The sequence below is a fragment of the Ixodes scapularis genome, unplaced genomic scaffold (genome assembly GCF_016920785.2).
Source record: "Ixodes scapularis isolate PalLabHiFi unplaced genomic scaffold, ASM1692078v2 PGA_scaffold6__148_contigs__length_123643588, whole genome shotgun sequence".
Lineage (NCBI taxonomy): Eukaryota > Metazoa > Arthropoda > Arachnida > Ixodida > Ixodidae > Ixodes > Ixodes scapularis.
In genome coordinates, this window is record NW_024609881.1 from 42,933,003 (window position 1) to 42,946,920 (window position 13,918).

General features: G+C 48.7%; 1 protein-coding gene across 1 annotated transcript in view; it reads left to right on the forward strand.

Annotated features, from left to right (window-relative positions):
* Positions 1-13,918, forward strand: part of LOC120840044 (MAM and LDL-receptor class A domain-containing protein 1) — a 129,200-nt gene that overhangs the window by 20,068 nt on the left and 95,214 nt on the right. Inside the window, exons 3-4 of the mRNA XM_040210475.1 lie at positions 7,397-7,632; positions 12,189-12,279. Of these exons, the coding sequence (XP_040066409.1) occupies positions 7,397-7,632; positions 12,189-12,279 (327 nt within the window). The remainder of the gene's footprint in view (positions 1-7,396; positions 7,633-12,188; positions 12,280-13,918) is intronic.

Sequence of the window (13,918 nt, forward strand, 5' to 3'; positions counted from 1 at the left end):
CTCATCAATTGTCATTTGTGACGTTTTCGATGAGGTGCGGGCTAATTGCATTCTATGTCCGTGAAGCGTACCCCTCCGAAGACATCGCGGCCAAGTGAGGTGCTCAGCCCCGGAAGGCTACCTTTCGCAGAAGACGCCGACGCCCGAGCAAGCCACCGTGCCAGAGTCCAACTCCCGGAATCCGGACCCTTCCTGCAGAAGCCGAAGAAGAAGATCCCGACGATGACCGCCCCGCCCGTCGTCGTCCTCGCCGTCGCTCCGCGGACGCCTACTCCCATCCTCGGCGAGATCTACGAGGACGTCGAAGAGTGGATCAACCAATACGAACATGTGGCTCGCCACAACGGGCGGAGTGACGAACAATGCCTGCAGAACCTCTATTTCTCGCTTGAAGGAACTGCAAGGCGCTGGTTTGAAAAGCACGAAGCTTCCTTCACTTCATGGGAGCTTTGCAAGAACGAGTTGACGCGTACGTTCCTCAATCAACACCGAAGAGAGAGGGCTGAAGATCTGCTGCAGTCCAAAACCCAGGGCCCAATGAAAGCGTCACGAGTTTCGTAGAAGATGTCCTAGGCCTGAGCTCCCGCGCCGAAACTCAGGCTACCGAGGAAAAGAAGCTGCGTATTCTGATGCGCGGCGTGAAGAACGACATCTTCGGTGGACTGGTATGCAACCCACCGACGACCGTTCGAGAATTCGTCACCGAGGCGACGAACATGGTGCGTGCCACACTTGCAAGGGCAACCCACTACCAGCGGCATCTCGGTGTAGCCGCCCCTTCGCCATCGCGATATGACCACGGCTAGAGTCTGACTGAAATTCGCGAGATAATTCGCGACGTCGTTCGAGAAGAGCTCAGGAAGCTCCTGCCTGCTGCCAACCAGCCGGCTTCGCTTCGCTTCGCAAACAGACGTTTGGAGTCTCCAACGCCACGAACCCACCGAGAGAGCCTGCCTCCCCTGCGACGCCGGGAAAACAAAGCTGTTCGTGAAGACGTTCAGGGGGTAATCCAACCGGATGCTCCTGCTACCGTAGCAGCACCAGAGGAGCCCGCTCTTAGCTGCGCCGCAATGGTCCGACGAGCACCACCGACCCCGCGTCCGTACGTGGCGACTCCCCGACGTTAACCTCCAGCGCCGCAGTATTCCCGACGCCAGGAAGATCGGGCGCACGTCCGCTCAGAACAAGCTGCGCCAAGACCGACCTGTGGAGTATAGGAGTCCCTCACCGGGTGGTCTTCATATCACGGCCACGAGGGGTTGTGGGGAAGAGGGGAAACGGACGCACCCTGGCTGCCGTTGTTGTCTTTACTTTCGACGGGTGACCGCAGTTCTCCCGAGGAGGCACATTGCGCCGAAGACGTTGTCTCTTCCGCGAAAGGGGCGTTTTGTTTTATGTGTGCGCGTGTTTCCTTGTGTACTCCAGCGTTCCACAGGTACGCTGGCGACGATCGAGTTTCGGGCTAGGAGCTCTGGTGTGGCGCCACTCTGTCAGCCGTGGCCGTTGCAAACTTCATGTACGGCCGGGTCGGCCCCAGCTGACCATTGGAGGGTTGACACTACGCGACTTCGAAAAAGTTTGAAGCCATTGGTTAAAACTTTCCTGAGGGCGGGGGAGTGAGTGCCTTCAAAAGCCTCGGACGGGGCGAGGGAGGTCGATTTTGGACTGATTTGGACATTTTAATGCCTGTTCGATCCGAATTTGCCAACTTCTCCTACTTTGTACAAATGTACATAGTTTGCAAATAAGTTGATTCGCCTATGAACTTGCAAAGTCTCCATCGCCTCCTGAGAACTTCAACGACCATCAGCCTGCCAAACTTGGCAGGCCCAAGGTACCACCAACGGAGTAACGAACATTTACTTGTGGCGAACGTCCGACCGACGCCCGCTCTGCCACCACCGTGGGGAAGCCAACCACATCTATCGTGGATGCCTCTACCGTCGACTTGGGCTGCGTGGGTTCCTCCCGAACGACCCACGCCCGAGGTACTGCGAACGCCCTCACGACATTGAGGAGTACCTTCGACGTTCGCTATCCTCAGCATCGCCTCTCCGCCGTGAATGCAGCTCACCGTCGCCCAGACGTTTGGCGTCTCCAACGCAACGACCCCACCGACAGAGCCTGCCTCCCCAGCGCCGCCGGGAAAACAAAGTGCGGCAACGCCTGGAGGTGGCGTTGCCGAAGACGACCGAAGTAAAGAGCCTTCAAGAACGACGGAGCGCTCCCACTCTCCCGACGCTCTGCATTGCAGCGACGCTCCAGTTTTGGTGTCCAACAACCTAAACGTTATTATCGACGGCCACGACGGATCAACACTCGTGGACACAGGAGCAGACTGCTCAGTCTTCAGTGGGAAGCTCTCTGGCCGCCTGCGAAAAGTGACAAAGCCGTGGGAGGACCCTCAAATACGAACCGCAGGCGGGCACCTCATCAGACCTGTCGGCAGGTGCACTGCTCGCGTTAAGATTCACGGTGAAACCTGCCCTGTGAAAATTGTCGTTCTGCCAGACTGTTCGAGGGACGTCATTCTCGGAATGGACTATTTCTGTGATTACGGCGCCATCATTGACCTTCCGGAGAACAAGCTGACGCTTCGGAAGCCTGTCCCATCGGCGGAAAATTTCAAAGCGACGTTAGCTGCAGTGCGAGTCCTTGCCAGCCACGTATACCTGCCACCGCTGTCGAGTGTCCTTGTGCCCGTTGGGACCGAAGGAGCCACCCGCAGTGTAGCGCTTGTTCCCGTCCTCGTTCTCGCGGTTTTATACTTTCAAGTTTTGTATCTATTAACCAACACGCTCGTTTTCAATTGAAAGGAAGCGTCCAACTTCTCGTTGGGCGAGGGGTTGGCATTGCAAGGGGCGCAACCGAGCTCCAGGACGGGCATACCGTAGCCCTTGTCACCAACTTCCGGCAAGAGTCGCAGCGCTTTACCAAGGGTACACCTGCGGGTTATGTCGAGGAAATTCAGAACTCAGCCGCGATCGCCGTGATCTCAGAAGACGCCTCTTCGACGCAGCACAAGAGAATCACGCCATCAGAGCTCGACATCGACCCGTCCCTCCCAGCCCCAAAACGGCGACAACTCAGTGATCTTCTCGCCGAGTTCAGTGACTTCTTCTCCACGTCGTCGAATGTGCGCCAAAGGACGGTTGCGAAACATCGAATAGTTACTGATGACGACGCTCTCCCTGTGCATCGGCCGCCGTACAGGGTCTCCGTCAAAGAAAGGGAAGCCATCCAGAAACAAGTTCACGAAATGCTCGATGACGACATCGTCCAGCCCTCAAGCAGTCTGTGGGCTTCGCCAGTAGTTCTGGTGAAGAAGAAAGACGGAACCCTGATGTTCTGCGTGGACTATCGCCGGCTGAACGCAGTAACAAAAAAGGACGTCTCTTCGCTGCCCCGCATTGACGACACCCTGGAACGGCTGCGCCACGCCCGATACTTTTCGTCGATGGACTTGAAGAGCAGGTACTGGCAGATTGAGGTCGACGACCATGATCGTGAGAAGACGGCCTTCGTCACGCCGGACGGACTGCATGAATTTAAAGTAATGCCGTTTGGGCTCTGCACAGCACTGGCAACCTTCCAGCGCGTTATGGACACCGTCCTTTACTGCTTGAAATGGCAAAGCTGTCTCGTGTACCTCGACGACGTTGTGGTGTTCGCAAGCGAATTCGACGAGCACCTGAGATGACTGCGAGCCGTGCTACGGGCCTTCAAGGCTGCTGGGCTGGCACTCAAGCTTTCCAAGTCTCCGTTCGCCTATGGTGAGCTGAAATTCTTGGGCCACTTCGTCAGTGTTCAGGGTGTAAGTCCTGATCCTGCAAAGACGTCCGCTGTCGCTGAATTCCCGAAGCCGGTAGACAAGAAGGCCGTTCGAGGATTCCTTTGGATGTGCGCCTACTACAGACATTTCGTTCTTGACTTTGCACACATTTCTGCACCACTGACGCATCTGACGAAAGACGACGTGCAGTTCCGGTGCGGAGAGGAGCAAGAACAAGCGTTCGACGAACTCTAGCAAAGGCTCCAGTCGCCCCCTATCCTCGGGCATTTTGATCAGTCGGCGGAGACTGAAATCCACACGGACGCCAGCATTACCGGTCTCGGTGCGGTACTCGTTCAGCGACAAGAAGGGGCAGAGAGAGTAATCGCTTACGCAAGCCGGGCGCTGTCTAAGGCAGAACAAAATTATATAACGACCGACAAGGAATGTCTTGCTGTCGTCTGGGCGATGTTCTGTCCGTACTCGAACGGGATCCCGTTTCGCGTGGTCACAGACCACCACGCCCTCTGCTGGCTCGCGAACCTCAAGGATCCTTTAGGACGCCTCGCCCGCTGGAGTCTTCGACTGCAATAATTCGACGTAACCATTGTGTATAAATCCGGCCGCAAGCATAATGACGCCGACTCTCTGTCTAGGGCTCCAGTCGAACCTCTTATTGCCGGCGCCGACGACGATGGCGACGAATGTTTCATAGCTGTCGTAGACACCGCCGACATGGCAAGACTCAAACGAGACGAGCTGAGCTGCGCGCTCTGATCGAGCATCTAGAATGAGGAGGAAGTACCGTTCCTCGTATCTTTTCACAAGTCCGGCCCACCTTCACTATTCGACCAGGTGGGCTTTATAAAAAGAATTTCGGAACCAGTAATTTGCTGTGGCTTCTGGTAGTCCCTACCAGCCTTCGAGAAGAGCTAGATTTTTCAAGCCTGCCACGACGACACGACTTCACGACACCTCGGTTACAGCCGGACACTAGCCCGAATACGTGAAAAATACTACTGACCCATGCTTCCGAAGACCGTCCATCTCTACACACGATCGTGCTACGAGTGCCAGCGACGCAAGAAACCGCCGTCAAAGCCAGCAGGTCTCCTTCAGCCGACTACCCCGCCAACCAAGCCCTTCGAGCAAATTGGAATGGGTGTGCCGGGTCCTTTTCCACCGTCGACGATGGGAAACCGCTGGATAATCGTCGCAACAGATTATCTTCCTCGTTACGCCGGGACGAAAGCCCTTCCGTCGGGGACTGCTGTCGAAGTCGCCAAGTCCTTCGTCGAGTCCATCGTCCTCCGGCATGGTGCCCCCGAAGTCCTGATCACAGACCGAGGGTCATCTTTCATGGCACAGTTGACCCAAGAGATCCTTCGTCTAAGCAACAAGGACTACCATCGTACAACTGCATACCATCCACAGACCAGCGGATTGACGGAGCAGCTCAACAAAACAATCGCCGACATGGTCTCTATGTACGTCGACGTGGAGCACGTGACCTGGGACGAAGTGCTGACCTACATCACGTTTGCCTACAACACAGCAGTGCAAGAGACCACAGGAGTGCCGCCCTTCCAGCTAGTGTATGGCCGGACGGTGACGACTATGCTAGACTCCATGTTGCCGCAAGAGCCAGTCGACGACGGGAGCGATGACACCCAGGTGGTTCCTCAACGGGCAAAAGAGGTCCGCCGGCTAGCCAGACTACGGAATCAAGACCAGCAGCATGTCGACGCCGGCCGCTACAATCTTTGCAGGCGTGACGTCCACTTTCAAACCGAAGACCGGGTATGGGTGTGGACACCGATACGGCGCCGCGGTTTCAGCGAGAAGCTTCTCGAGCGCTACTTTGGTCCCTTCAAGGTTCTTCGCCGTCTCGAGGACTTACAACTACGAACTGCTTCCCGACGGAACTCGACCATCGATACGACGTCAACCGCGACCCGAAGTAGTCCAGGTCGTGCGCCTCAAGCCGTATTACGAACGATAGAACTTTGGACTCTCGTCAAACTGTGAACTGTGAGCTGTGGCTCGCGATTCTGCTGTCCTTTTGTTGTGGATTTTTGTTTTGCGTTTGTGCTGCATCGGGACGATGCGCTTTTAAAGGGGGGATAATGCCGCGCACAGGGTCATGGACTTCTAGAATGTTCTCGTTTATTCTTGTTCCGGACATAACTTGTATCGTGTATTCTTGCTTTTGTTGTTCTAGAAAGTGCGTGTTCATTCTCACCCCGAGCGCGTGACGCTCATGCCTTCTTCGCCGAATCTTCGAGATAGTGACTCACTCTAGATAAGAGGCCGCCCGCGACCTTGCCGAGTCAGTCTCGCACCTACGCTCTATCCTGCGGTTTCGCCGACATCGACGCACGCGACGCTCTGCTGTTCTTATCCTCTGTTTCCACTTTATTTCGGGCACAAGTCCACCCATTAAACATTTAATTTCTTCAGTTGTCATCGCCTCATCAATTGTCCATCGTGACAATATAAGACTGATTTTTTTAGACTAGTATTAATGGGTGTACGGCCGTAAACATCCGTAATCCTCCCTCGGCATCACTTCAGTCGTTTCGCTGCCGAACCTGGCCAAACGAAGAACACGATTAAGTATAGGTGTTCAAAAAACGTTCGAAATTTAGGCTCATAACTGCGTCGTAGCTCTCAGGGTCGCCCGTTACAACTGTATCATTAGTTTTGTACCACAAGATATAAATTTCTATCAGAAAACTAAGCGAAAACAACATAACACACCAATAGAGCCGCGAAACCAAACAAAAATAAGCCACCTAATGGTGCCGCGTGTGTCAACGCCATCTTCTCGCCTGTCAGGTAACTGCTGATATGAAAATGTCTATACTCTATCTACCTAGTTGCGCGCAGGATTACCAAAAGTATAAGGGTAAGACTCTAACGCTACCAGTTCAAAATGAGAGAAAGGTGGCACTCCCCTTTTGAACGAACCTGTCTTTGTGTACCCCACGTCGCCATTCTCCCGCTTGAAGATTAGCCATTCGCCCATAATACGCACAGATGCCGCTTTCACTTCTGTTACGGCCGTGACGTCCACAGGACTGCACCTGACTATTGGCCTATCGTTCGCGACAGGGTTAAGAGTTCAGGGGAAACTCCCCCCCCCCCCTTTCCAGTTTAGCAGAGCAAATGCTGAATAGGAGGTCTCCTCCTATCCAGCCTTCACTGTGCTGTAGTGGAAAGAGATGGCACCATTTATAGTTAGATGAACTATAGGAAGGAGGTAAACTGTTAGAGAGGAACTATGAAAGAAAGCGTTTCTTTTTTTACATCAGCCGCAATATACAAAAAGAAAAGTGTAGCGGCTCTTTGTACGACCGCTAGACTTTCTAAGCGGCGCTGACATCAAAACAGTTGCCCCTATTGAGAAGCTTTTTTTTAATTTCATTTAGATCTACCTGGCGGTCTAGTTTGCTGGTCCGACAGGTGCAGAGTTTTCGCTTAGAAAGAACGCATTGGCATCGCGAATTCTCATACCAAGATCTTTTGAATCAGCCACTTTTGAAAATGATAGATTCCTTTAAATATGGAGTTTTGTGAACAGATAATATATTATCTCTCTCTTTCTCTCTCTTCCTTTTCCAGCTGACGGTTCGTGTGCTTACGCAACCGGCCGGGGCGTTGCGAAACTCGACCGATCATTTCAGGGTCCCTTCTGCTTCACCGGATGGTACCACGTGTCTGGCACCCAGATCCCCTTCGTGATCTTCTATAGCAGCCCACAAGGGGCACATAGCCGCGTCTTCCACAGAGCGCCACTGCCCTTCCTCGGATCATGGCACAAGGTGGTCTATACAGAGACGCGCCCTGGACCAGTGACCGTAAGTGGCTTCAAGTGTATGTCACGTCCAATGCTCTATCATATAATATAAACGAACACTGCGCAACACTGTCAAAGGTAACACGACCTCAGGTACCATTTTTCATCTTCCGTGGTGGGCATCAAAATTTAGCACTTAGGTTAGTACATCATGTTGAAGATAACCCGACACTGGTAAAAGATTGGAGACGTAGTCTAAGATAAACACTCAACTTTGCACTTTCCACCGCTATGGAAGTTTTGATGATACTCGTTAAATATTTAGATAAATTAAAAAAGAACGGCGATGACTTGTTCGCGCATAGAGAGAAAGGAGAGAGGTCAAAATGCCAATACTGAGAGGTTAACCTAGGCTAATTATTCTGGTTGGCTATTCTGTAGCACTCGAAAAGTGTCGTGCGGTGTACACACTAGGAAATTCAACACCCTTACGGTTATAGTAAGGATGCCTGTACCAAAGCCGGCAAACCGATAGCTGTGTGTGGTAACCCTTCGCGGGCCTTTCGTGCTGGTCTGGCTGCATGACGTCATGGTGTCTCTGACGTCATTATATAACATGACATCTATTCCTTCGATACATTTAGAGGTAAAATAGACTTCATGGCTTAAAGACGTGGTTTCAGATAATACCTTCATATCCCGTGACATCAGTTTTATTTCTGAGTTGAACGCAGAGAGGAATATACTCTAAATTCAGACAGAGAGGCCTGCTCGTTAAAGCAAAAAGTCTGCAAAGTTCTAAAGCGCCTTCCTTGCATTTGGCGGAATGAGTAAACTGGCAATATATTCATTTGGAGATAAATTCCTTCAAATTCGATATAATATACTTTCTGTGAAATACTATCAAGATCAATGAAACTTTATTGTAACCTTCGTAATTGCCGGAGGTGGTCACGTGCGAATGATTATAGTTGAATTGTCTAATACATAGGCAGTCGAACAGTCAACTCGGTCGTGATTCTTCTCTTGATCCTACGCTGCTGCTCTGTGCATAGTTTATGTTCATCTCAGAAATTTATGTCGAGCGTGTTGCTCCTGAACTTGTTGCATCGTAGAGATCTCTTGGATGCTGCTAAGATTGTCTGCACCTTAGTTTAAGGGTCCACGGGCACCTTAAGGTGCTCATGGAGTCCTAAACTAGGTGCAGACAATCCCGAGGCTAACACACACGGGTTGTTAGCCTCAAGACAAGTCGCTTTACACGCTTAATTGTATAAACGTAATTATAGTTTGGTATATGTTTGAAGAATAAACTAAAATTACGATTTTGATCAGCCTCTGTTTAGTAGCTTACATTTCACAAAAAGACGCCGCCTCCGCTTTAGAAACTATACCTACAGCCTGTTTTTTTAATAGTAGACATTCTATAAAATAATGCTGATATTATAAAAATATGTATCTTCCTTTTTTAAATGTTTGAAGTGTAATGGTGGCATTAGTCCAAAATACTTTTCTTCACATGTTTTACAACGTCGAAAAAAACTATTATTGAATATTTACTCAGCTAATACTCGAATTTCAGCTCTGCGGGCCTGGGTAAGCTTTCTATAATCATGGAAGGAATATTGAACTGATCGATAATAGGAAAACAAAATCGTGTAATACTAAAATACCAATGAACAAACAAAAAATGCTTGCAATGCCCTAATCTGTTTTAGAGCTCATCTATTTCAGTACTCATTAAGCATAAACCCGAATCCGGAGTTTCGCAAGACATCCAATGCACCCTAGATAACTCGTAAACCCGAACTATGTGCACAGTGGTCGTGTTCAATCCCCGAGCACCTTTTGAGAGCAGGTGTCAGTGGATTTAAGCAGAGCATTTCAGTGGCCAATAAAGTTCGACACAGAGGCGTCTAAAGGAAAATAGCGATGAATTTGCAAAAGATCCCCCTAGTACCGTATGCACGCATACGCGCAGCAACTACGTGAAGTTTTGGAGCGTGATAAGGTTGAGTCAGAAAGCACGCCACTGAAATGTGCTTCCCTTGCTATCATTTGTATTCTGGTTCAAATGCTCGTGAGTGTTGAACCAGAAGTGACTTGTCCTTTGTCTCGTTCGAGCTGTTTTTAATTCTTCAATATACAAAAGAAACTCGCCCAAGTCTTCACCCTACCTGGTGAGGGACGAGGGAGGCGGCACCACCAGTTTCCTTTGGTCGTCGCTTGTCAGTTTCAATTCAGGTTATTCACGACTGTTGTTTTATGTATGGCCATGGTGTCTGTTTTGCGCACTCTTTAATTCTAACCTTGCATCCGCTATTACAATCAGACACGATACTTTCCTCGTTAGACCTTGTAAGAATTGTATACAAAGGTTTCGTGTGTAATCGTGTTTGTAAATATATCGTAAATGAGCACCGCTTTCGTTACAAAATTAAAAGACGTTTACAAATCTCTGTAATGATGCAACGTATCAGAAAATGACACACTTGAGATGCCAAGTAAACCATGCATAAACAAATATACTAGAAGAAGTGTCCAAGCCCTACTTGTAGCTCGAGAAATTTGCGCTATCTATGGTTGCTGTTTTCTTCCGATTCTTCCAATCAGCTGCAAGTGATTCCGAACGTCTGCTATATGATCACATAAAAAAACGAAGGCCTTTTACAACTCCCTGTAACGCCGAATTAGAGCGCAGCTCTTCAGGAGGAGGAGGGGAAGGGTACTGAGGGGAAGGTATATCCTTCCGCCCTCCTCCTCACCTCCTCATCCTGTCTGCTACTCCTGCCTCCAAGCGGCCTCGCCGTTGCATCACGAGGGTCACGTGACCTCATGGGGCCACGTGCCCTCACGGGGGTCACGTGACCCCCATGAGGTCACGTGACAATGACGATGACGTCATCAGTGACGTCATCAGTAACGTCACCAGTGACGTCACTGATGACGTCATCATCACTAGTGACGTCATCAGTGACGATGACGATGACGATGCGGATGCCGATGACGTCATCAGTGACGTCACGCGTCCCATATTGCACCGCGCGGTTACGCCGACGGCGACGCCGACACCGACGGCGACGCCGCTCAAGCCGGAAACGGGCGCCTAAGAGCTGCGCTTTAAAAAATATTTAGTGGCACCCTGCAAAAAAATGTCTTGAAGGTCTTGTCTCATTGTGAATGCAACTTTAACGCGATGTGGTTAAGGGGCTCGTATCGCAGAAAAGCGGATTTAGGTTGCGTGACGGAAAGATCCTAATTGGCCGAAAGGGTCATGACGTGACAGCCACATGACTTAGCGCTGGAATTTCAAACAACCCGCAACGCGCACGTGAACCGCGACGTCAACCGCGGAGTAAAAGTGATAAAAAAACATGACACGTACTGTGAAATAAATTTGGCCAAAATGTCTCAAATAATTTCACTTTATAATTCGAATCCACGGCCCTGGGTGGCACGCCAGACACGCTACGGACTAGAGCATGTCCGACGCAATTCCTGCTCAATGGCAGGAAAAGCGTGACAAGCGAATAAGAAGGCGATGGGAACGGGGCCGGATTACGCTATCGCGTTCCACTCTTAAACGCAGTTTTAGCGTCCTGCAAGTTTTTATCACATTTTCCCATATGTTACATAGTAAAGCCCTCATATGCCATAAAGGTTTGCATGTGGGATGCGGCCGTTGTGGAACAGGAAAAAAATAATTTCCAAGGAAAACAGATATTGCTAACTCAACATGGTCTTGAGAGAAGCGTTAAGGCTAGTCCACATATTTGCGATTGAGTGCGCTCGACAACTTTGTGTTTCTTGTGAACGGGTACGACGAGAAGACACGGGGACAGTGGCGCCGTCTATCAGAATGTTTTAGAACAGCGAATGACTAAACTCAAGACTTTTCATTATTTCCGAGATGAAATTGAAACACAATCTATAAAACATTCTCACCAATAACACCGCCAGAATTATTTTAAGTGCACAGTAAAAACTGCAGGGCGCAAAAAAAAATCATGATGTAAACACACGTCTGAGGTGTTCCAGGACAACCTTATTAATGGCGCATGCGTGTCATTGTGTTCGCTAGAGAGTCGAGATTTTTTAGAGAGAGTCTACATCAGGGGTGGCCAAGCTGCGGCTTGCGAGCCGCATGCGGCTCTTCGCCTGTTGAAGTGCGGCTCGCGGCTCTCCCCACTCCCCCCCCCCCTCCCTTCCCGGTCACATGAGCACTTCCCCAAAAAGAGAAATGGAACGCGTTTTAAATCAAAAGACAGGTTGCACTCAGGTAGTCTTGTGCTACTGCCACCTTACGTACCGTCGGGCTGCTTTTGTCTCGGATAGATTGAGAGTTGTTCGAGTTTCGTTTAATGTGCTGGACAAAAGTTTGCTCCCCCCCTTCCCCCGCGGCTCTTGAAAGTTTCGGGGTTTCCTTTGCGGCTTTCAGGCCGGGTTAGCCTGGTTGGTCACCCCTGGTCTACATCAACCCATGGGAAGCTTGTGCGATTCAAAGGCGGACACCTCCTGCTGCGATCGGTCGTCACTGAGCATGCGCTGCACCACTGTCGATCCCAATCAAGGGCGATTGTTGGAACCAGCCTTTACAAGTGTTCGTATTTTCTCCAGGTGACCATATCTACCGACCTTGAAGGCCTAGGCGCAAGCCTTTCCGTGGCTCTCGACGATCTGAGCTTCCAGCCTGGACCCTGCCCTTCGGGTTCGTATTGCGGTACTTTTCTTCTGTACAAAGCAGCCCTGACGTCACCCCGTCAAGGTGGCGTGATGCGCGGGCACTTCACCTCGAGGGAACCAGGTTCCTGCGCACCCGCAGTGCCCACACCTGGTCTGGGCAAACGCTGGCTCGTTTGTAAAAGAGGGTGTTGATCTGTGCTACCCTATTGAAATATCTCCTTTGTATGAGAAATTTCTGTTTCCAATAAAAAAACATGAATTATACAGAGTATATGAGAACATATAATAACTACATAAGGACCATATAGAACTATATAAAATGTATAATAACTTATAAGAACCACGTACGAAAGCTGTGAGAAGTTTCGCATAAGTTTTTTATATGGTTCTTTATTGTGCCTGTATATCTTTCTAGTTCTCATATTGTTCTTATATGGTTCTTATATATCTTGTATGATTCATATGGGTTTATTGGACACACATAATTTCTCCTATAAATCTTTTCACTTGGGTGAAATTTTTTCACTAGTCCTTGCATACTTTCCAGAACCCGCGCGCGTGTTTACTTCATAGTGAAAAGCGCGTGGTTCCAATTATAAAGCCGCATTAGGCATCCAGCGTTCCCTGTTTCTGCGAAACAAAATTTGGATAACGAACAAAACATTTTATAGCGTAGCAATTGGTAACAGCAAAGTGTAGATTCCTTGTAGTCTATCGATTGATCCTGCAATTAAATATGGCTTTGCGGTCATTCCACGCCAAACGACCCAGGCCTAAAGTTGACCCTCCCCGATTTGGTTCAAAAAATATTGTAGGATTTATAGGTAATGTAATAGATACGTCTTCTAGTATATTTTTCTGTAACTATATTTATTACCTCTTGCATCCTAAGTAAAAAATATAATAGGTATAATACTTTTTGGTCCAATAAATGCAAATGAACCAATAAGATCCTGTAACAAGATAAAAGAACCTCATAAAACATATAACAAGTATAATCATTTAAAGAAAGTTATAAGAAACGTGTCATCAAGTTTCTTATAACTTCTTATATAATCCTGTATTGTTCTTATAACTTCTTATGTATTATATAACCTTATTTGATAATATGTGTTTACAGGAAAGAGACATTTCTTGTACATTTAATATTTTCTCTACGAATTTTCCGAAAGACAAACCCAGATGTTAATAAACAGTTTTTTTTTCTAATGGTTTGAAACTATACTGCGAAAGGAAACCATTTTAGGTGACCATATGTTCTTACAAATTATCCAATATGTCTTGTCACTCATTTTTGAGTGATTTTAAGGGTGCTGATACGTTAAAAATGTCATAAAAATCGTACATTCCCTTTTTTCCATAATAAGGCTCCATGTAAACTTAAAACTGATGTGTGTTAGTAGTAAGGGAAACTAAATATATTAAAAAAGATAGAAAATATCTTACTGTTTTTTTTAAAGATATGAACAATATTGAATATATAACCAAATAAATTCAGTTTTGAAGATGATAAAACTCATAAAGGTTCTGTCTAAAATTACCCAGGCAGCACACCGATGTTGGTCCAACAGTGGCCCAACATTGGCAAAGATCGGCCACAATATTGGACAATATTGAAAGCGCTACCTCTTCCAACGTTGGCCCAATCATTGGTGCCAATGTTG